The sequence below is a fragment of the Fundulus heteroclitus genome, unplaced genomic scaffold (assembly GCF_011125445.2).
Source record: "Fundulus heteroclitus isolate FHET01 unplaced genomic scaffold, MU-UCD_Fhet_4.1 scaffold_144, whole genome shotgun sequence".
NCBI lineage: Eukaryota > Metazoa > Chordata > Actinopteri > Cyprinodontiformes > Fundulidae > Fundulus > Fundulus heteroclitus.
Window position 1 is genome coordinate 206,667 of NW_023396556.1, and position 25,147 is coordinate 231,813.

General features: G+C 36.7%; 1 protein-coding gene across 1 annotated transcript in view; it reads left to right on the forward strand.

Annotated features, from left to right (window-relative positions):
* LOC105930540 (glutamate receptor, ionotropic, delta 2) overlaps window positions 1–25,147 on the forward strand; it is a gene marked incomplete at its 5' end in the record, with an annotated part of 302,244 nt that overhangs the window by 198,922 nt on the left and 78,175 nt on the right. The window contains 1 exon segment of the mRNA XM_036129181.1: window positions 3,236–3,431. Within this exon segment, the coding sequence (XP_035985074.1) occupies window positions 3,236–3,431 (196 nt within the window).

Consider the following 25,147-nt stretch of genomic DNA (forward strand, 5'->3'; position numbering starts at 1 on the left):
ATGAATTACATTGTAGTTCTTCTTTCAATAGTTTTATTTTTAGTTCACTGTTCTCTACTGGCCTCCATACTCACCAAATATCAATCTATCTGATAATTGCTTAGGTTCATGCTAGGGCTTAACTCTGTGGCAGAGTTTCTTCTCTGCTACAAAGTGTATTCTGCTCAAAGCCCAACGCGCTGTCAAAAAACTTTTAGTGTGTGATACATGTCTATGAAACAAAGTGCTATTTCTCAATGAAGTGAAAAAAAAAACTGTAAGTGAAGTTTGCTAAAGATTTGATGCTACATTTGACAAGAAAACAAAAAATGTCCAGCGACTGGGTAAAAATCACTTCACAACTTTTTGTTCACCATCATATTGGAATACAGATTATGATTAAGAAACATAAAACAATTTGTAACATTTCTTTAGTCACTCGGATTATTTCTGTTTAATTTTTTATGTTATGTGATCAAGAAGGGTCTACATTTCTTAGACACTTTATCAAATTACTGGTTTTCCCTGTGGCTGACAGTAATCTAATTTTAGAAATACATCTGGGCCTCCACTGGCTCATTTTCTTTTTAGCACGTTGAATTGTGTGAATATGGTAAGCCAGTTTTTCTGCTGCCATTTCTTCCTGTAGAAAAGACATGACAGGTAGAATACATTTAGAATTTGATTTTCTCACAGATTTGAGTTTGGTGAGTTTGTTTCATTTGGTAGGCTGTGTGAATGCCAAATGCACCCTCTTCTCAGAGTGAGAATGTTGCTCAAATTGGTAAAACTTGTCATTCTTGGACGACACCCATTTAAAAGTAAAACAAGTCAAAGATTCTAAGATCTGAGGGGACACAAAACCAAAAGCTTTCATTCCAGACCACTCAGAATGAACCATCTTGCAGGCATGCAAGAAGCTTGATGTGGGAAACTGCTAACTTTGGTTCTTCAACACCAGTCCAAAAAAAATAATGGGGATTCACAGAGAGCTCAATCAAGGACTTCATCCAGGGAAGAGCATGAGCTAAACATAGAATGAAAGGATCAGGTATACCTTCATTGGAAGGAAAAAACAACAAGAAACTATAGACTATATTGAGAGCAGCAGATAAAAATAGTAGAGTGAAGACAATTGGTCACTTGCTACATTTCCATCCAAATGTCATGCAAATTTTGAGCACACTTTAAAAATGTTGCAAAAAAAGAAGGAAAACATGAAGTAGGCATGTTTCCATCTACTTGTTTGGAGGAAATTAACCAGGTTACACAAAGTGTAATTTTGTCAATAGTTGACTCTACACATGGTAATAAACAGGAAGTAGAGGCCGCAAACTAGAATGGACCATACATCTGAGAAAAATGGAGAGAGGTTTTCAGCAATGTGTTGCTACCGGGCAAGTTATAATTGTTCTGTCATGTCAACTAGTATTGGCGATATTACATGCTGTCTGGAGGCGGAGAAAATCCCTGTTGGTGCTCTCAGCCATGTTTTGGCACGTCATGGAATCTTATATATGTTATATCTGTTATGACACCGACAGGGGAAACAGCTGATCAATCATGTGAGGTAGACGTCTACTATGTCAGAACTTGTTTGACAAAAGTGTTTCTATATCCCGTTTGGTGCATTAACTGTTTTTCGGAAAAGCCCAAGACCAACTCAAGTGAGCGTAAAAGCTTCTTTATTTTATTTTTTTGTGAATCTGAAGAAGTTATTTAGAATTTAGTTGTTTCTATCAATCTTTTCTAATGTAATACTTGAAAATGTGCATAGAAAAATGTTGTTGGAAACATGGCTAGTGTATTGTATTGTTTTTGTTTATGTTCTGTTTCTTTTTTTTAATTTCCAGAAATAAACATTTAGTAGAACGGTTGACAAGATGTCTGCATATGATGTAAAAAAAACAAACCTGGGAGCTGGTCAATTAGAAAATAGTCTGTCAACAGAAAGCTGTGCCCTCATTTTACTTCCAGATGATTTGGAAACACCTGCAGTCTAAGAGTGAAGCACTCTGTTGGGAACACGGAGAAATCATTTCAGCTATGTATAAATTTAAATTTAAATCTGTGGCGAGCAGTTTGCTTTACCAAACTGCACTTCTAACCCTAACCCTAGAGTTCTTTTCTGTGATGATCACCCGGATGTATGAATTCAATGTGTTTTGATCCAGCCATGTTTTTCATTATTTTCCTGTTTTTTTAATTGAACAAAGAAGGAATAATAAAAATGACTAACTCTATGCATGCTATGAGAATGCCCTTTAGATATGGTCTTTCTTTATATAGGTAAAGCTACTTAAACATGGGGTATGTCCATTATGAGAAAGATGCATTTCAAACAGTTATAACAATAAGTACAATCAATAAAATATGTATTTATGGTATCAAAAACCTGAAAGACATACCAAAGACAATTGCTGTTATGCATTTTCAATACATTCGTACATTAAACTGGTGAGCTTCAGGTACAGCTTATTCAAAAGCTTATGGCTAGAGAAGAAAAAGACCTTTGGCAAACTCTTTTCATACTGAAGGAACACTAAAGATAACAGGAGACTGGAAATATAAGCGATTAGGGCTTCATGAACAATGACTTCTGATCACCATTAACAATGTCCTCAGCTCTATGGCTCAGTGCCGAGAGTAGTCATCTTGCAATCAGAGAAGTTGTGTGTCCAATTTCATCTTCCTCCCCTGCGACATGCTGACATGCTCTTGGGCACTTAGCCCCAGGTTGCCTACCAATTGCTGCAGCACTCTTGATGTCTCTCTAGTCTAAAAAGCATTTTGAGTGATCGGCAGAACTAAACATGCACTCTGCAAGTTCAAACCATTTAGCATTCTAAACGATCATCTTAGCTTTTCTTACCACTTAGATGACTTTGACACAACAGCCACTGTCAATCAAAAGGTTTGAGGAGGAGCTGTAAATATAAATACATTATATATATATATATATATATATATATATATATATATATATATATATATATATATATATATATATATATAAAATCTGAACTATAATTCATTAGCTTTGACAATATCCACTTTGACTGCAACATTTCCACCTCAACAGGTTGGTTAAAAGACTGGCATTTTCACCATAGACTTTGGATCGCCAAAGCTTTGCTCAGTACCATAGTAGGTACTGCTACAACCATGAACCATAGGGTTAGTCTGTGCTCTACTCAAAATAGAGGGATGGATTGTTTCATTTAATTACTTTTTTGTATTGCTTGTTTCTTTTTAGGTCTCTGCAGGATTTATCAAAGCAGACTGAGTTGCCTTACGGGACAGTGTTGGACTCTGCAGTATATGATCAGGTGCGCTCAAAGGCTATGAACCCCTTTGAGAGAGATCCCATGTACTCCCAGATGTGGCGGATGATTAATCGCACTGGAGGAGCAGATAATAACGTTGAGGAGTCGAGGGAAGGCATCCGAAAGGTAGGCTTGTGCCTTTCTAAATTTGTTCTTGGTTTCAAATGAAAGACCTTTGGCATATGTAAAATCACAGTGGTTATTAAAACAAATATTGGAGTCAAAAGACTCATGTGATAAATTTCCAATAAACGGGACCAGGTGCAAAGAGGCAGCAACATGACTGCAGTTTTTCATTACTCAGTGCAAGGCATTGTAATTCTGGCTAGCATCTGCTGGCATTTGATCACATCCTTTTCTGGAAACATGCTTTATTTGATTGTACTGCGGAAGAAGCCTGCAGCGCGGCTACAGACCTCGCCATGTTCATTGTCATTATATTTTTTTTTTTAGGTTTTACAGTTATGAAATGTTTTTTCTGAACATACTCTTTTGCATTGAAAATAATGTGAATATATTTTTTCAGGTACTTTTGTGATTCCAGTTACAAACTGGGATGCATAAAATACAACCATATTGTGTTTTATGTTATTATATCACTTGCTAAGAAAAAAGTTGTATTTAAGGACAAAGGTCTTTAAAATAAATACAGAATATGCATTCATAGAAAACATTTTACCGTGTTCTTGAAAAACAGCTGCTGGTAGCATAAGTTACCATTATCCCAAAAAATATCATTGTTTATCATGTTGAATTAACCATGCTTTTGACCTACATTTAACCCCTTTTCTCTGGAATATTTTTATCTTGTCTTATAACTTATTGTTCTAACCAACAATTAAATAACATATGTGACAAAACAGCAGCACGAATTACAAAAGGGTCATTTTATGTAACTCAAATACAGTATAGCTTTGTTTTTGCTAAAGATTGGCATCATTTATATGCAGTTGTATCTCAAAAAATAAGAATATAGAAGTTTAAATTTCTTAGCTCTATTAATTTCTACAAATCTTCATCATATATTTTGTGAGAGCTTTTGTGTTCAGTGTAGTTTATACACCATTCTTTTACTGAGTGTATGTGCAGATTTATGTTTGATTATAATATAGTGAAATATTTATATTCCAAAATAAGTAAATATTGAAGGGTATTCCAAAGATGCACATGCTTACATCTGGTTATGCATTTTAATAAAACAGCAACCACATCTTGATAAACAGAACAGAAAAGCAAAAAGCCAACGTTAGTCTCATTAAACCGACGGTTCTTGAATTTCACTCTTATTGCTTTGACTATCATTTACACATTAAAGGTAAATAAATATAGAAAAAATAAGTATTTATATGTCATATTAGAGAAAATAACTGCAGTTGAGGTGTTATACACTTCTGTCCTCTCAAGTCACACCAAAGTCAAGTCCAGGCAAACCAAAATAAAGAGTTGAAATCAACAAATTAAATGTGTCTTATTCCTCCTTTGTTTTTCCTTCAATAGTGAGAAGAAATTTGGACTTTAGTGGCAAATACTTTCCATGAGAGCTTGCAGAATTTTTCAAATAAATAGTTTCACTCAACTAAACTTGTAACAGTCTGCCATATCGATGAGCTGAACAAGCCTAAAGCAGAATGGCGATTTAACTGAAACATCTGGTGAAGAATAATCTAACATAAGTATTAATTTGCCCAATGAATAATGCAAAACTTCTAAATTACTATTAAAGAAAAAGCTGCACACAGCGCAGTAACTAAAATCAAAAACTACAAACTAAACAGAAGCTGTCACATAATATATCATGAGACTAGGCAACAATTAATTGAGCAAAGAAAGCAAAAATAAAAACTAATGAACAATTACCCATAAAAATGTGGATGGTTGAAACGGTAAAATTGCAGTCCCATTACAGAAGAGCAAAAATGAAGGAAAAATGCAAACAAAAATTAGAATGTGTGGCATACATGAAGCTGACATATTTATATTTGATATTTTTATATTCAAAATGTTGAGGTAAAACTTGAATATGTTTTAACCTGTTTTTTTTTTTTATTAAACCCATTTTGTTTTGATTGTCAAAACAAAAAAGATGACTGCTATTTCAGTATTCATATCCACAAAGCATTTTCCAGTAATCTTCCACTTAAAACACCTACTGTATGTCAGATGTTTAATGTGCTTTCCATACGGTTCGCAGTATACTTATAATCTACACAGATTAGCCTCTGTCCTTCTTTTAAAAGCCTGCTTTGCTGCAGAGTCATTAATGTGGATGGAAAGAGATCCATGTAAATGGATTTTAATGATGCACATATAGCATTTGCGGTGCTTAATTCCCCTGGTGATTACCCAGCAGCACAAACGTCTGACTGCTGCACCTTATTTACATGCTTCAGGCTTAATGTTTGTTATGTACTTCAGTCAAAACATTCAATATCTCCTCCCCCTTCAGAATACATTAGACCTCATCTTAAGTCAGCACTGGAAGAGTTGGGAGGAGTGATTAAAGGGCAGCGTAGTGGTTTTGATATTGGGCAATTAATGTGCCTTAGTATAAAAAAAAACCCTAGACAAAATTCAAGAATCCTACCAGCATGTTTTCCAGAAATATCGCCTATTTATTCTGGTATTTGTTGATTGTATACACCTTTTTGATTATTTTCTATGTCTTTTAACCTAACTATATTTAATTAATCTGTCATTGTAACCTGGAAAATACACCAGGTTGCACAGGTTTTAAAGTAACATTATGTATTAAAGCTTGGCAGCTTTCATTTTACAGGACAATTGTTGTTACACTCCTGCTACAGTATCTATCTGCATAACTATGGTATAAAGCAGGGGTGTCAAACTCCAGTACTCGAGGGCACGTGTCCCACAACTTTAATATGTGTCTCTGCTTCAACACATCTGAGTAAAAAAAAAAATCAGGTCATTGGCAGGACTCTGGAGAACTTGACTGCAGACTGAGGAGGTAATTTAGCCGTATGATTCAGGCGCGTTGGACCAGGGAAATTTCAAAAAAGTTGCTGGACGCTGTTCCTGGAGGACTGGAGTTTGACACGCCTGATACAAAGCTTTTGTTTTTGTTTGATTATCCATATTGATGGGTGAGAAACCTTTACAACATAAATATGATGATGGTTGATATTTCCTACTGTGAAAGAGGGCCTTGTTTCAATATGTTTTTTTCTTGTTTTTTAATTGAGTGAGGTACTAAATTACTTACAAACGTACATGTTCCTTTCTGTCCCAATGTCCTCTTCATTTACATAGTATATAAGTTATAGAGTTAGCAATGTGGTTTGTTTTGTGCCTCAGCTGCAGTGGGCATTTGGGGTGCACAAGGCACAAAAAATAAGTCCTGAATCCAAAAGGTAAATTGAACAAATTACAAACTCAGTGCTGTTTTCTAGTGATTTCCAGGGAGGGGGAAAAAAAAACCTTTCTGTGTGTTTTAGCCGTTTAGCTGTTATATCTAGAGACTGGCTATAATGAGACAAAGTAACCATGCAACAGTTACATTCAGTGGGGCATCCAAGCTATGTTGTGGTCTGAATTCTTTCAGTTGTTCTGTTTGTGTTGCCATGTTTGATCTGTATTTAAAGGTGCAAACAAAAAAGTGAAGTTATACATTTCACAAGTCACAGTAGCTGAACTTCCCAAATGTTTTATTTTTGTGTAACCTGGCTCATTATAAAACCCATCTGTCTCGCATATTCCTAGACCTAATGTAGGGTTTTAGGTAGGGGTGCAGAAACTCATCGGCCCAAGATTAGAGCCAGTTTTACCATGTATTGCTCTGGTTAGTGATAGGTAACAAAGAAAAGAAATTAGATTTTTTTTTTCTACTCATTAAATCTAAATCAGGCTTAAATTGGTATCATTATGCAATTATTTTATTTTCTGTTGGATTCAAAACAACTATGTTTATCAGAGAACCTGTAGCACAGCTTTTTCTCTTTCATGTGCTACAATGCTTAAAAAAACAAAGATTTAATTTGTAAAATCAATTTATATGAACTACTGTATGAGAGATAGGTTATTTATCAAAATTAAACTGTAAGTCACCCCAAAATCTACTTTCTTGAAGATAAACTGGGCTTGAGGATTCTACTGTAAAGTTACTGTGCAATTTTTTTTTTAAATTTTGAACTTGTTTAGTTCTGCAATATTTGTCTTAAAACCATCTTAGTGCTGCCCTCTTAGGGATGAGCAGTGGCTTTTGGGTCAAACAGTACCTGCTTTCGTCACCATGATTCTGCATTTGGGTACAAAAAGCGTCTCAGTCAGACATACCCCCGCCCCGCAGAGAGTCAGGACCAGGAGTTGGAATCACATGCATTGGAGCACTGATCAATAGCGTTTAGTGTTTGTTACTGCTTTAAACATTAGTCCACATCAGCAATGATGCTGCTAACATCACTTTACCACTCAGAAAACTGCACCCATCCTGTCCTCCAGTGCCTTAGTGGCTTTGGGCATCGCTGAGTCAGCGTCTTGAGCCAGCTGCTCTTACTGATAAGGCACAGCCCAGGTTGACTCTTGCAACCTCCGTTGAAAAATCTGGACCGATCCGTGGCAAAAACACCAGATGTCGCCCTTGTCACTCGGTGTTTTAACCTGTCACTTTCCCTCATCCTGACAGCAGCACCAAGCCCTGCTTAAAACCCCCACCACTCTTCCCCACACTTAGCCATGTCCCTTAGAACCACCCACTTTGGTTTCATTTTTCAAAATATGCCTGCTTCTATGAAAAATAAATTATGTAAAAAGAAACATTTCACTCAATTATGCTGCAAGATAACTACTGGTGGTAAGTAATTATAAAAAGTAACAAATAGGTTAAGTGTTTGTATAAGATAATTTATTCCAAACAATATCTCAGATTTGCGTTACTAGTAATTAAAAATATATCTCAATTGATTAGGGCTGGAAAAAAATTGGTAGTCACTACACTGCTGCAAAAGTTTAAGACTCAACCTGTTTTATATTTAGAGTGAACTGTCCCTCTGAGTTGGTGGTTCTTTCATTAGCAACTGAGACCAAATGTTCTGTGAGTAAGAGGGTCTGAAAGAAATCTCACTTTCCAGAAATAACAGAGCCAGAGAAGGTGAGCCAGAATAGAGGAAGAAGCAGAGGATCTTTAATTCATCCCTGCTTCCTTTTTCCACTGGTTCTCGTTTTCCTCAATGCTGAATATTTACACAGGTCTGTTACTTGTGCTACTCTGACACAGCTCTTATTTCTCCCACTTGACCCCCATCCTTCACTCTACCGTGTTTCTGCTTCTTCTTTTTTTTAGACTTTCCTTTTCAGCACCATTCTTTGTATTTCTAGCAGTCTATTATGCATCCACATTTTGTTAAAGGCTACAGGGTGCACTCTAGTGGTTCACTAATTCATGCCCTAACTGCAGTAGGGAAAGTTTTTTTTTTTTTCTTGTTCTGCTAGAACAGTACTATCAGGAACAATGTTGTCATTTTGAATATATGTTTGAAGCTCCAGTAAATATAACATGACATGGCAGTTAAAAGATGCCATTTACATCACTCACAAATACAATGATTTGCTGTCATCTGTTACAAACAAAAGATTCTCACATTGTCAAAGTTTTGCCTTTTCATCTGTCAGGATTTACTTTCGTGTTAAAAAATCCAATGGAAAGGTATTACACTGTGCATGCAATTCTTTTCAAGCTGAAGGCTTTTTCAGAGGCCATCGTGTTATTAGCAGACACAATAACGGGCATCAGTCTCAATTTGCCATAACTGGACGTGTTTTTCTTCATCAACCCAGTTCCCACTGCTGTATTTGATTCCTGTGAGGTTACATATTTTTTCTCTTAGTGGAGTTTCCTTCCTCCTCAGCCTCCCTTCTCTTGCCTGCCTCTCATTCTCTCAGGCTTTTTCTCTTTCACAATAAACCTCTTCTCTTTGTCACTGTTCTCCAATACACACTATAGATTTTCTCCCTTTAGGGTTTCAGTCCCCTGCAGCAAAGTGATATCATGTCAGCACTTGTCAGTGTCTAAGAGGTGGGAAGTATGGAAGAACCACTTATATGTGTGCGCACATACATACAAACACACATGCACGTTTGCGTGTATGTACTTTACAACTAGACCAGGCATGGTCTAGTTGTAGACCATGCCTGGGCAAATGTCCCCTGGGCCAAAGTGACATTTGCTCCTCCCATCCAAAACTGGATTTCAAGAAAGATTTGGTCAACTAGCACTGGTGGCTTGTACAGATGGAAACTTTTTATATTTAATTAGGGCAAAATTATTACAAACATGTTAGAATGACTGTTCCCTTGAAGCTGCGCGCATGCGCAATCACGCATTGCATTTGGATTCATGGCACACAGCAAACCTAAAATAAATGCCAAGCTGAACAAAATAATAATAAACAAAGTTATTTTGTACCATTTTGCAATTCTGGTGAGATGGTCTTCCACGGTCCCACTCTGATCGGAGCGCACCACTGATTGATGGGTGGGGCAGACGCCTTTCTAGTTGGGCAAGTTGCGTTGTGCGTCTTTGTTACTCCTGCTAGGCAAGGCAAGGCAAATTTATTTAAATATAGATAGTCTAATTTGTTTATTTAAAATGTTCTTATTTTGTAGAAAATAAAAAAAAAAAAACATTTTTTAAATCACACCAACTGTCATTTTTTGGCACTCGAGTCCTTTTGACTTGACAGTTTCAGCCCACGAGCCAAAAGGTTTGGACGCTCCTGATCTGGACGAACAAACACCTCTGATTGCATCATAGCCATTATATTGTATCACAGAGTTGGCACTATTGGGAAAATGTGCAAAGTACCAACCAAGAGCAGCAAAGTGCTCTCTGCCACATGGATATATAAGTGTCTTTTCTATTTCAGTTATTGATCAAAGTGTACAATGAAGAAGCATGATTGTCAAGCCCCAAGACTTTGCAGCATATATGATATTCAAAAACTATGAATTAGTTGATTGGCCAGAGAACAGAATTTAACAATTTCCTCAACTGGCCATTATCAATGATTGGTAGGTTAATTAGGGAAAAAAAATATTTTTTTACTTTATATTTATTAAATGTATAAATCTAATTCCCTCTATTTTGGTCTATAAATCAATCAAGCAGCACTTTAGCGCACAGAATACTACAAACTTGACTTTTCCATTGCAAAGAAATGCTTTTTTTCCAAATGTCCTCAGTGGACTACAGTGTTACAACAAAAATATGACCTCCAGGAGTTATTAGCAAAATTAAAACAAAACAAAAAAATCAATAAAAGTAAATTTCTTTCTGATTTGAATGATTTTATTTTGGTTGTTTATAACTTCTGATAGCTTTGACACACATTAAACTATAATTCATTGTTAACCATTTATTGGGTGAAATGCTACACTGAAATGATCACATAATTTAGTGTAAAATCCCTGCTATACTTTTTGTTTATTTTCATTTGTATCACCTTGTTCTGGATGTAAGGGGAAAAACACCCAAGAGGTCCCACAAACTTAACCAGAAATGACAGCTTTCCAGTATGAGTGACCTTTCAGTCAGAACAACATCTGCTGTGCCCAGATGTCATCACACAAGCTGAGTGAAGGGAACATGGGAGATGCATACCTGGAATGATTCAACAAACAGTCCGTTTCTTTCTAACTTTTCCTGTCAAATTAATGTTAACTGTCAGAACTCCGTTAAACTACTTTATTTAAACTTCTGAGAGACTCTTATCAGTTTAGATAATATTTAGAACATTCCATTTCTTGTTTAATGGAATAAATAATTTGTAGTCTAGTTCACTCAACATATTTGTTTATATCTTTGTATTTGTTTCTTTTTACTTAAATCTTTAGAAAAATTACCGTTGGGTGGCTATGAATTAAAATGAATTCTTTATTAATTACACGTCAGTTTCAGGTTACCTTTCTTGTAAATCCCTGATTTTAACTGTGATGATTTTTAATTGATTCTAAATCTGTCCTTAAAAAATACAAATATGTTTGACACTTTAAACAATGCACAGTACTGGCAAAGAATTTCCTCATTGAGTGATAGAGTTCTGTGCCCATATCCACAAAGAATCCTAAGACTAAAAGTAGCTCTTAGTAATGTTATTTTTTTATATATTTTTTTTTATTTCCCAAATTCTAACATGGTGAAAGACTTGGACCTAATTAGCAGCAGCAGGTGAGACTAATTAAGGATAACTGAGCAGTGGCAGAAGAGAGTGGAGCAGAAAATGGAGGGAAATAGTCCAAAGAATCACAGACAAACAGGCCTAAGCATGACACTCTGGCTTTTGATTGCAGCACAAAGCACTTCTCACTTTCAAGGCTGGTGCATAAAAGCACCAAGATGCACAGAGAAAAAGTTGAATTGATCTGTGCTTCACATTCTGCCTATTTGCGCCATGATCCACGGACCAATTTACCTTTCAACACTCCTCTATTCTCCTCCTAGAGCTGTGCCGACAGAGGTGCTACTCCTCTTGTTTTTTTCCACCTTTTTTTCTCTGTTTTATCTCAGTCGTTTTGCCTAATACAACCGCTTTATACAAGCAGGCAATCACAGTAAAATGCTGACAGGGGAGTGCACATTAATAACAAATAGATGAAGTAGTAAAATGAACAGTAAACATAAGCAATTCAAAGTGATGACGAGGATGTAAATAAGGTGCACATTCGAACATTCTGATGCTAAATTTTAAGTTTCATCATCATGACACAGATATTTTAATCTAGTGTAATGGGTTAACTTCTCTCCTTTGATTACTAGGAGCACATTTGGGTGTTCTTTTTTTTTTTGTACTACCATCTAATCATAGCTGTTAAAAGACAACATCACATCTAGCAATGGGCTCAACCACACCTCCTCACTAAGAACAAAATGTATTTCTTCTCCTTAATCATGGTCGCTCTCAGCTGCTATCTGAATCACTCTTAAGCCAAGACTCCTGGGTAGGAATTTTAAGATAGTAGCTCTCTGAGAGGACTCTGAGAATCTATGGGAATACAGGCACTGGTATGTATATGCTATTATAACAGAGTGGCACAATCATTTAGGTCATTCTGCTCCCCACTTGAGACCATCCCTGCCCACCTTTGGGTCTTAAGAGGAGATTTTCCTGACTCCTTTTTGTATGCAATTTAACTGAGGAGCTGAGTATTTGGTGCTCTAAAAAATAACCACTTATCACTTGTGCTTCTAAAGGCATGAAGACACACCAACACATACTGCAGAAGTGAAAAGCACTAATAAAAAGAAAATGAGTCATTCCGAGCAGCAGAGACAAAATGAAATGGCAAATCTCTACTACTACTTTATATGCATCGTTGAGAACTGTTTCATAGAGTACTAACTTTTTTCCTTGAAACATTGATTTATTGTAGGCATACTAATTATGTAAAAACTTGTATGTCAATAACTGTGAAATGAAAATGAATGTAGATTTTGCATTGAACATTTTTGTAGTGTTCTTTCAGCTGATATGTCATGCTGTTTGAGTACTCCTATAAAGTATGTATCGTACACAATCACTCATATTTCCTGACACACACACACACACACACACACACCCACACACACACACACACACACACATTCATGTTTTAGACTTACTAAGGATTTTATATTGACGTACTGATTTTCAATCCTTACCCTAACCATTACACACCTAACCGTAACCTAAATTCAATTCAACCCCTAGCCCAAATAAAATGAGGACCAGGAAAATATCCTTGTGTTCCAAAAATGTCCTTATTGTGATAGTAAAATATGTTAAAAAATGGTTTTCACTCAGCAGTAAGTATGAGCACTCACATAACATAGCTCTAAACCTTTAATATATATTGATCTGCATATATACAACTGGCAGTCTCGAACAACATAATTTCAGACAGAAGACTGGAAATTTTTTTAGGTTAGACAAAACAGCATCAAATATAAGGATCGTCTTTTGTGAAATTGTATACTGTTAATATCCTGTAGCATAGGGTTGTGTTCATATGTACCTTTTCAATTTTAGTTGTTTTAAAATGCTAAAATCTACTAAAACACATGTGTACATCTGAATATTTTCACTATGAAAGCCCTCAAATTCAAGCGGTAAATAACACATTTTTACTAAGACCCACTTTCTAATTCAGACCAAATTTTATTTTTCTCACGACTCTGAAGCTATTTTCAAGTTAAAACGAAATCTAGATTAAAATATTGTTAACTTTTCTTTGTTTTTTTTTTCTTCATGGAACATTTTCTTCTGAAAGGGTAGCATAAAAAAGCTTTTTTTTTTTTTTTGACCCACAAAAGTATTTTATTTTACTTGTAAACAACCTGATATAGAATATGGGGCATTGGTCCCTTTTGTACGATACAGCTGTTCAGGAACTCCTGTGGTTTTAAAAAAGGTATAACAAGAATAAACAGAAAAGTGAGATTTTATTCTCAACTGTGTTAATGTTTTTAAAAAGCAAATTTTTTTCACTTGCTTTTCAGGGCTTCCATAGTTAGCTATCCACATCTCCAACACATATTTACCTTTAAACAAGCTCATAATGACATGATAGCTTTCTACAACTGGTAAGGGAACTGTTATCGATAATAACATCACACAACCTCACTTCAAAAATCCAGACTGTTCAACTCATGATATGTACAAGACATGAGGTTTGTATTTAAACTCACAAGCATATGTTTTCTTTTGTCTGATCAAAGAAATAGCTGCAATTCATTGTAATTGGCACTTTGTTCCCTTAATACAGTGAATGAGAGCTTGCACATTTGATTGACAACAGAAATTTCACATTGCTGATTTTATGATTTAAGAGGTCAGACAAATAGAAGAAAAGGAGTCAACAAAAGTACATGCTAGGCATTTTTTCAGATAAAAAAAAGCTTATATTGCAGTTGAAAATATATATTTTTTTCTTTTGGACAAACTCATTTGTTTTTGGGCTGTCACATGTCACTGTATTTATAACAAAGCTTTGCCTTTTGAGCTTTCTCTTCTTTTACAATTTTTGCTGGCTTGACTTCTGCATTTTTTTTCTGGCTGTTTCCGGAATATGGAAACATTTTGAAGATTTTTATGAATCCAAGATAATTTATTGCAGACAACTAAAACCAAAGAAGTTGTCCCACCTCATTATGAATGATTTGTGAGCACTGTAAGAATCAATAAAGCTACCAAAGCTCAAGTTGGCATTTGCCTTGGTGTTTTCTGTTGGCATTACGCTAAAGGAATGTTTCAGATTTTTAAGAAAATGCATTTTGAAAAAAAAAAACATTAAATGATGAAATCAAATAATCTGACATGGATAATTTTTCAGTGAACAGAGATTATAAGTCCTTTCCTTGGAATTAGAAACCCCTTAGAGTTTGACAAACATAATAAAATGCAATGCATACACATACACTGATTACATTTTATCTTAAACACAATCTGTGATTTTAAAAAAAAAACCTGCTTTGTAAAAACTAGAGTAAAATAGTTCTTCCCTAAATATAGCTAAAATCTCATTTGACCATTGTGAGTCCCAACATCACATATCATCGTGTCTCGTGAGCTGGATGCATCATTGCACCTCTACTTCATATGGATGTAAAAACTCTGCATAAAACTGTTTAACATAATGACTTTAGTGATATTGATGAATATTAGTCAGATCGCTCTGGCACATAGAGATCATGGTAAATCAACCAAGGACTGTTTAAGTCCTCATCCCTTGATCAGGCGATCATGGCACTCTAGAGGACAATTGAGACAAAGCAAAAGCGAGTGAGAGCTGATATGGGCAGTGAATGAGTGCTCGGGGACTAGAAAGAGGAAAATTGGAATTTTGAGGATGTTAGAAGAAGAGAGAGTTAGAGGGAAGAGAGCAGCTGAAAGAGGTGTGGAAATTGCAGGCATCACTGTAGATACGTGAAGAAGGGCTACAAAGAGGTTTAAGGAGGGAAAAGGATGGATATAGGTGCACAAAGAATACGTACATAGGGACCTAGGTGGAGTTAAGTGGCCAGGAAGAAATGTGAGGAAAGATTGAGAAAGGAAGTGCTAGAGCTTTGGGAATCTTAATGCAACATTTCACCTATTGTGTATTGTTGTTGAAAGTCCTTTCTTTGTTTTCACCCATAAAAGGTAAAACGTTTGCATTTCTTGTTATTTTAGCCTTACACCCTCAATAGACAAATTTATTTAAATTAGTGTTTGGTACTAATAAAGAATACCAATGTTACTCAGTTAATTTAGTGTATTTCAGCATTGCATTACTTCCCAACAGCACCCATCTCAAGGCATAACAATATGCATACATTGCCCCTTTTCCACAGGCTCCTCTGCGCTGGGCTCTACTTGGCTCTGCCAGCTAATCGAGCATTTTGATTACAGTTTTTTTTTCCTACTGGGCTGGCTTTTTTTCATCCCTCCTCAAGAGGTAGTACGACTGGAGTGAAGTAGGGCTGGAATGTGATGTGAACAGACTGCTGTTTACCGATTGACCAAGTGAGAGGACAAACGCGAAGATTTTCTCCTGGGAAGTCCGGGGAAAAGTTAAACTGAAGGGCGACAACATTAATAATAGGGACCAACAACGAAGGGAGCGGGTCAAACAAAAATAGAATTGTACCATTTACAAACCATGAACCACGCTTGAAGGAGACAAAAGAAAAGAAAAAGGGCACTTGAGCTCTCTGTACACAGAGAGGCACTCTGTGTTTAATAACCTAAATAATTTTACATGCAATAAAAGTTATTCTGTTTTGTCTCTAAAGAGTGTTTGGTTCAGAAAGTTGTTCACGGTCCCTGATAAAACCACTATGTGTACGAGTCGAAGGCAGAGAGGAGCTGCCCCCGCTGCAGACTGTCTGCAATGTGGGGAGAAGTCAGCTACAGCAGGATCTAACCCAAATATCAGCACAACACAAATATCCAATATACAACCAATATAAATAATTTTACTGCCGTCAAAAGTCTGCAATTTTGTGGTTTAAAGTCCGTATTGTCATTCCTATGTATGGCTATGGAAACAATTTCCTTATAAAGCCCTAAAGTTTAACTCAGTAACGCAAACTTTGGAGCAGATCAGACAGTCTTGTCTCCCCTCTCCACTTCTGGCCTGCAGCCCACACCTACCCCCAACCAATACCTGTGTAGGCAGAGAGAAGCTGTGCCTTATTTTAGAATTAGTTCAGGCTCATCTGTCACCTAGATATTTATTCCAGTGGATTATTTTATCCTTAAAAATATCCCAATTTCCCAATCAGCCTAAATTTAAGCCTCAACTATAATTTTTGGGAAGAAAATATGTTTCAAGGTTACTGATCTTTAAATAAAAAGGATATCTATATAAAAACTACAGTATTTTCATATATACTGTCCCACTAAACTAAAGATTACCAGAATTGGGTTTTGGGTATTGTAACAACCCAAAGCACACCAATAAAGCCATTTGAAACTCTGTTTCACTACTATGGTTATTTAGCACAGGAATCATAGAATATTGGGCTTATTTTTCAGTTCAGTTCAGTTTACTTGCTATTTGCATTATTGAAAAAAAACACATTGGAAAAGAGATGCAAGTAGCTCAAATGCACAAGTTGACAATTACACAGACAAAGTGACAAAAACCATAGCCACCCAGTCTAATACAACAAGAAGAGCACATAAAAAGAAAAAATTAAAATCCAATTCTAAAACCCATTCATCCATCCATTTTCTAACACGTCTATCCCTTGTGGGGTCGCGAGGGGTGCTGGTGCTTCTCTCTAGCTGTCAATGGGCGAGAGGCGGGGTACACCCTGGACAGGTCGCCAGTCTATTGCAGGGCAACACGGAGACAAACAGGACAAACAACCATTCTCGCACACATTCACACCTAAGGACAATTTAGAGAGGCCATTTAACCTAACAGTCATGTTTTTGGACTGTGGGAGGTAGCCGGAGTACCCGGAGAGAACCCACGCATGCACAGGGAGAACATGCAAACTCCATGCAGAAAGACCCAGGGCAAGGGTATTTTAAAACCCTAATAAATAAAATAAAACAAAAAGCCAAAAGTGCTTTTAACAGTCATTGTAGAGGTTTGTTATTTAAAGGATTGGACATCCGGGCCCAATGTTTAAGTTTTTACTGTGAACCAATTTAAATGCAATTGTCCAATTCTTCCAAGAACAGTGATAAAATATGCTTCCAAACCTGTGCCAGAAGCTCTATCACAGCTACAAAAGGAATCTGCAAGTCACTAAGGAGCATAAAACCAAATATTAGTTTGGATGTCTGTATATATTTGACCTTTCACAAATCAGAGAAAATCAAAAACTTTTAAGAAAGAAATTTTTATTTTTCATATAGACTATTATTGCTGCACTCTGAAAGAAAATAACAGTTCAAATAAATAACCAAAACCTCAACAGTAATGTCAACAAAAAAAGCCTTTTTCTGTATGAAAAAGCAACTGCAGTTGTAAGTGCTTAATTGGTAGCCACTTGATTGTGCCTTACTATTAGGATTGTTAGCTAAAGAATCCTGAGGCGTTGTCTTTCTTTTCACTAGTCAGAGAAGAAGCAAAAGTCTTGACAAATTGAAAATAATACAGTTAAACAAAGAGTGAGAGTTAACCTTAGGCCAGTAGCCTTGCAATATGTCTTTATAAATGTAGGTGTGTGTGTGTGTGGGAGTGTAGGCGTTTGTTGGTGGAAACTCCACTCACAGTGGCTAGTCTCAACATGGTTTACTCATTCAAATCCAAGGTAACAATGGATCTGTAGGCAGCCCGGTTCTCTGAGTGTGTACGTGTTTGTGTCAGTGTCACTATTCTTAGAGACCCCCCCTGCCAAGCAGTTATTGGTCAGGGAGTTGCCAAGGTTACTGAGCAGGGTGGCCCAGCTGAGCTATGGTGACAGAGCTCAGCATTTATGACTTCTCTCCCTCTCTGGTTGAAAGAGTGGGGTTGACTTGTCATGAGCTATGCTTTCAGGTCTCAGGGCTGCCTTTAGCTATGTGACATGCATCTTTTCCAATGAGGCTGATAAAATGCACAATCCTTACTGTTCTTCCTCTTTTCACCCCCTTTCCTTCCTGTCTTTCTTTTTTTTTTCTCCCCCAGTCCTATTTTCTGCTGATGCTGCTTGAGCTACTAATATCAGGAGCGACGCTGCTAGAATTTTGTGTCTGAGCCAGTATGATGACATTCTGCAGTTTCAGAATGGCTCGGGCTAAACGCATTTCATTTGATTTTGAAGAATTAATGCCACATTCATGTGCGTGTCATGTATTACATTGGATTTAAGTCAAATCGAGGCAGAGCCATAAGCTGGTGATATATATCTGTCACTGCGCTGTGGTTTGACTGCTACAGCATCCTCTTTGATAACCTAGCATCTGCTAAGACCAGAAAATGCCATTTTGGCCGCTGGGTTCTTTCATTTTGTATTTTCTTGTGCAAAGTAGTGCAAATCAACCTGACAGGAAAAACAGAAAGCTCCTTTCCTGCAGAGTCTGATAGCTCATTAGGATTCACCACGACAAGCCCAAACAGCAAACATATTTCCCTGCTGTTACAATTCTCTAGCTGTGTGATGACAGCGTTTTTGTGTTGAGACATAGATTTGGGTTGAGCAGATGAAAAGAGAAATTCAAGAGAAGGAAATGCAAGAGAATTACCCTCGATATAATAAAGAAGGGTGATGACAATGGAGATATTTAAAGTGTCCCAAATACAGAGACTAAATGAGGGAGTAGCGGTGCTAAAGAAGTAGAATTCATTTTTGTCAGAAGTGTAGTTTGATTAAAACTGCACGAGAGATGTGACAAAATAAACTAGAGAGGATGGAGCAAAACTTAAAAAGTGGCAGGGTATTCAAACAAACAAAAAGACTCACATTTAAATGACTCAGTGAGAACTAATTTCCTAAACGCATATGTTCCTAACATATACATAGGTTTTGTTGGTATAAGTAAAGACGGTGTTTACTTTCACAGCAAAAAAAGGACCCAAGATAAAAATGATTAAAATTCTATTATCTATTTCTAACTACATTTTCTCATTCTGTATCTTGTAATAAAGACAAATTGGTTTTTTATCTGTTTTGTCCTGATATACCAGCAGAGGCTGAAATCATCTGCACAATCACACTCACTTTCCCTTCCTCACACTTTCACCTCTAACTGTGCCTTTCTTGTTGGATATGCTATTTTCTCTTTGTTCTGTGATGTACTTGTTGCTTCTGGTAAAGAAAATAATAATTATAATAATTACAGCCACAAACATGCTAAATGAAGTCCAGACATGAATTGTGAATTCTGTGTTTGGAAAATTTCTCCATTATCTGTAAAATGTAAGATTGTGAAAATATCCATTCACTAACTTATTGTTCATGCACACTTTATGCTATTCAGGGTCAGAAACCTTCTGTATGTAACATACCATCATAGGTAACTAGTTTATCACAGAACATGTGAAAAACATTTTTTGCCTTTGTGAAGGCATTGTGATTTTTAGAAGACCACTAGCGTAACAATAAACTGTCTGATATATTAAAATTCATTAGCCACAAATTTTCTCTCCTTGAGCTAAAAATAGCATTAATAAATGACAAACGGGAGTAGCACATTGCTTTAGATGTGTGTTTGTGAATTTCTCTGTGTCAAATGTCCAAAAAGTGTGTTTACATCCTCTGTGTAATTGGCAAAGCCTTTATTTCAGACCACAGCTATTAAACTTTTATGTTAATTGCTAACAAGCTTTCTGCATGACCCCACTGGGTCTTTGATCATTTAGCATATCAAGGCAGATGCTATACCAGGAACTGTTCATAGCTGGTCTTCATGGATGCCAACTAACTGTGATACATTTTGCCTAGAGAATTATACAAAATATATTGGTGGGGCTGATACAAAAGCCCCACCATTATATTTGAAGACGACTGTTGACTCTAAATTGCCTGTAGGAATGAGAATGAGCAAGATGTATTTTCAGTCTATGTTAGATCCCTTTAATGAACTCTTGCATATGAAGCTCCAGCCTACTAGTAAAACTTCCAAACAATACAATAAAACACAATTAGGGTTTAACTTAGGAGATATAGCAGTAGTTTGTGTCTCTGCTACAACAATGACTGTTGAGCGGTTTTTATTTGACAAAAACATTAAAAGTTATGGCAGAACCCTTGTTAAAGGAGAAGTCCGGTCAAAATCAGAATTCAAACTGCTGACAGTACTTTAAATATAAAATTATTACATACTTTTCAATAAATTATAGGCTTTTTTAATTAAGAGTAATTTCCATTTGAATATGCTTTTATGAAGGCATCCATCTTGGTGAAGAACAGTACTGCCACCTCCCAGTTTGTGACGTCAGGTTTCGGGATCGGCTGTAGAGCAAGTCCCAATGCCCTATCTGTACCCTTGTAAATAAATACCCGTTTTCATGCCGAAATATATTTTTTAACCTCTTAAACAAAGATAGACATGGTATTAAGCAATTAAAATTAAAGTAATACTAATCTTACATTTTAGAGACATAAAAAGACAACAAATAAGCATTAAAGTATGGTTTATGGGTTGGGTTCTGCAATGTTATGAGGGAGTAAAACTCATCTTTAGAACCAGTCTCTGCTCAAAATGGTAGCTTGTAGAGCGCAGTGCCTTAGCGCAAGATTAAAATTCATTAAATCACCACGAACGTATTAGTTTTAGGTATAGCTAATGATCCACTGATTTTTCCTTGTTGACTGGACTTCAGTCAGAAGCTTACAGAGATTAGTGCCATACAGTTTCAGTCAAATATATACAAACATTCAGCGTTGTCATAATTGGTGTTTTAAATCTGGTCTTTTGATGTGGCATTAAAGCTATTCTGTTTTAGTGGAAACATGAACAACAAATGACTTTTAAATTAGACATATCATGCTTTTAATGCCTTCTTTTCACATTTAAATCATTCAGTTATGATCTATATAAAGTGGGACTTCAATGTTTTGGTCTGAAATCCTTGTGCAAGTCTGCAGTGAAAGGGGTTTAGTATCAACAATGACTGAGAACTTGCTGTCTCGGACAAAGGTGTCTGCTCCAAAATCAAGACCTTCAGATTGTATAGTCAGACATGACAGGGTTTTATGGCTACATGGCTTAGCAAGGATGCTGTGCTACAAGTGGATAGGGCAAAAAGTGTGTGTGTTGGGTACTCTGTTTTTTCCAACACCGTGGGCGGCTTACTGCCTGGCTGCCCTATGGCAATCATCAAGGGACATTTAACCAGCACATATAAAATAGGAAAAACTTATTTCTACACAGCAACTATGAAACTGATTGTTATTTATGCTATTCAATTCAAATATAGCACACATTAAATATATATTGTTGATATTACAACAATATGTAATCCAAAGACTCAAGATGTATTAAGGAGAGGGGAGAAGGAACCTCCAGAAACGCTCAGTATTGTGTTCCAGGCTTCCAGCAGTGTTGCAAGGTTCTGTGTAATACCATTTGTCTGAAGACGTGTTACTGAGTGACAGCTGTTTGTCAGTGGTTAGCGACTAGCGTAAGCTTCCTCAGATTACTTTAGTTATCATCAGATTAACAGTTGTGAAGCTAAAAGTTTTGTTTGCGGAATATGAGTTTGTAGAAGCTAACTTTTTAGTTTGCTGTGTCCACCACTACATTGTCCCCTAGCATACTGCAAAAATGGCAGAATGGGGTGAAGTGGGACACTCTGTGACCTGGAGGGGGAAAGGGTGTGAAGTGCCTCCTTTGCACTTAAAGTGGCCGCACCAGAATTACTTGCTCTCAGAACCTCAGAATAGGGGCTAAAGAGTGGCTATAGCAATTTCACTTTAGATAGACCCCAACCGAGTGATTTAAATGTGAAAAGAAAGGATTTAAATGCATGATCTGCCCCCTTTAAGTGTGTGGATGGGCCTCAATTTTAACCCCATTGAAAACGTGCTGTCTAAACCCAAAACCCACAAATCCTAAAAGAAGAGATGGTAAAAACTCCATGCCTGGAGCTTTTTAATGACTTTGAAGATGTGTGGTTGATGTACAACTTGCTGAGGGACATTGCATCAAATATTAATGGGGTTGTCTGCACATATACACACTAAGTACTTAATGATTAACATGTCAGAGTTACCTCTCTGCTCATAATTAAGCAAGCCAAACTTTAGAGCAGTGTACAACAGAAGGTTGACTTTCTCACTCTATGATTAGGCATGAAAACCTTTGTTACATAACCCATGAGTAGGCAGCAAAAGTTGAAAGCTTCTATTGAAATGCACAAGCTGCATGCTGTGTGCTTTTGCAAACGCACTGGTGAGCTGCCGTGCCACAGCTCAGTGTGTGTACACACGTCGCTGAACCTTTCAGCTATTGCCTCCACAGCCCTTTTGTCTTGTGTTGCTTTTAGAAACACCCAATTTGGCATTGTTCTGTAATTCATGGTTGATGTGAGTCAAAAAGCGTAGACTAGAGGGTTAAACCATTACCAACCAGCTGCCATGTGATTTTATTTATTTTTTTGTCCCATAAGGAAGAAGAAAGAAGCACTGAAAAAGCTTTTAATTGTGGTAACTTACTGTACTGACATGCATTTCTTCCACTGGTAGTGTCTTCGAATACTAACCCACTACTTATGTAGTAATTATTCGAGAAATAACACACAAATGTAGAAGTAAAATATCTGTTTATCACTGTTTGTCGCTGAAACCAGTTTTCTTTTTCTTTGAGTAATACTTCTAATATGAGTTAAATTAAAAAAAAAAGTTCTAGTTTTGTTTTTGGTAACATCTGTTTTTCTAAAGCTTACATTAGGCACCAAAAGTATTCAAATTGCAAAATGCTAAGTGGCACACACGTGCTACAGAGCAGTGCACGTAAGTGTTTTAAAGAATTAACAACGCACGGAAAGCATCCTCTAGTTGGTATGAAACTAATGTAAGAAATTTCCAAGGCAGTGTATTCTCATTTTCTGGAAACACAGAATATTGCAGACTTAATTTGGACCAAATAGTAAAAAGAAAGCGTATAGTAGATCATGTTGAGTGTTGATTTAAAAGGATTTGGCTTAAGTTGTTTTTACTGTCTAGTCGCCAGTGTCATGAGTAGTCTAAAATTGACTAGTCTGACATCTCCTCTCTAAAAAAATACTCCCAATAAAGAGGAACATCATAAACTTAATGGCATTTCTCACACACAGACAATGAGGCAAATCACCTTAACATCAGCATCAGAATAAGCTATAACTGGTTTGTACACACATACAAAGAGTATGACTTTAGTTCCACTTTTCTCTCAATGAAGACATTCTAAATAAAAAATTCTAAAAAGGGAGATAAATATATGTTCATTGTTTTGTAAATATCCATATACAGTGTTTTTACAAAGGAAGAAGACATGGTTGTGTTTATGCAAATATCCATTGTATCAATAAAAGCATTCTGACTGTTAAGTGTTCATCAGATTGCCAGCCTGAGGGAAGAAGCTGTGGAAATATTTTTTTTTCTTTGTAAATGGTGCCCTGTTGCACTAAGGTAAGGTAAAAGTCTGTACAGTTTGTGTACAAGGTGTGTGCTTATTAGCTGCCCTTGTCCTGACCCACGACCTGTACAAGTCCTGAATAGAGGAAAGGTCAGCCCTGATGATCCTCTCTGCTGACCCAATTGCTCGTTGTAGTTTGGACCTGTCCTATTTTGAGGATGAGGCAAACCACAGTGATGGATGAACACGGGACAGATTGCTGGGGCATTATTCCAGTGTCTGTGAGTGAGGACCAGCCCGGGACAGGAGAAACGGGTGATTCCTAGGAACCACAAGTGATCCACAGCAGACAAAGTGTTGTTGAGGATGTTTCCACTGCTCACAGTCTGTTAAGCTCCAGAAGGTTCAGCCCACTCGAGTGGAACCGCCGATCCACCTCCTGTCTGTACAGACTTGTCAGTGTCCCTGGCCAAACCAATATCAGTGATTTCATCTGCGAACTTCAGGAGTTTCACAAATGGGTCAGCTGAGGTGCTGTCACTTCTGCACAGAGAGAAGATGAGTGAGGGAGAGAACACACATCTGGGGTAACTGGTGATGATGGTTTTTGTGTGGCAAAAATATGATCCCCAGTCTCACATGCTGCCGCTGGTCAGACAGGAATCTGTGATCCACTCAGGAAGAGGCAAGCACTGTGAGCTTCTAGTACAGAATTTTTCGCTTGAATGTGTTAAAGGGTGAATATTACAAAGATGGCTTTTAATTACTTCAAAATTAAAGTAATTATCCTTGTGCTGGAAAAATTAAGAAAAAGAATAAAAAAGTTAACAATGTTTAAAATGCCTAAATACAGACTTGAATTTTGATTTTGAACAACATGTGATCTTGTTAATTGAGAAACTTATCTGTTTTCCTAAGAAGCTGTTGGCATATGGCGAAGACACTTTCTGCATGTCTCCTTTTAGGGATGTACATCTATCATTTTTCAAGAGCAGTGTTTTTTTAACTTCATGTTCAAGGGTCCAAATCTACGGAGCCCCTAAAAGGACATGGAGGAAAAAAAAACTATTGCGAGATCTCGCAATGTTTTTGCGAGATCTCACAATATTTTTTTTTTCCCTCCATGTCCCTTTAGGGGCTCCGTACAAATTTGACTTCTAGAAAAGTGCAAAGGTTGGGAGTAACTATGTAAGACTGATCAAATGTTGATACCAACTTGGTGTTTAAAAAATCTGCTCTAAATTGCGTTGTTTGTGACATTTATTCATTCATTCGTGTTATTTTTCGACAGTAAAATATCGTGAACACCCTTAAATTTCATTTACTTAATACATTTTCAAGTCTTAATAAATACAGAGCCTTTCCTTGCGCTTC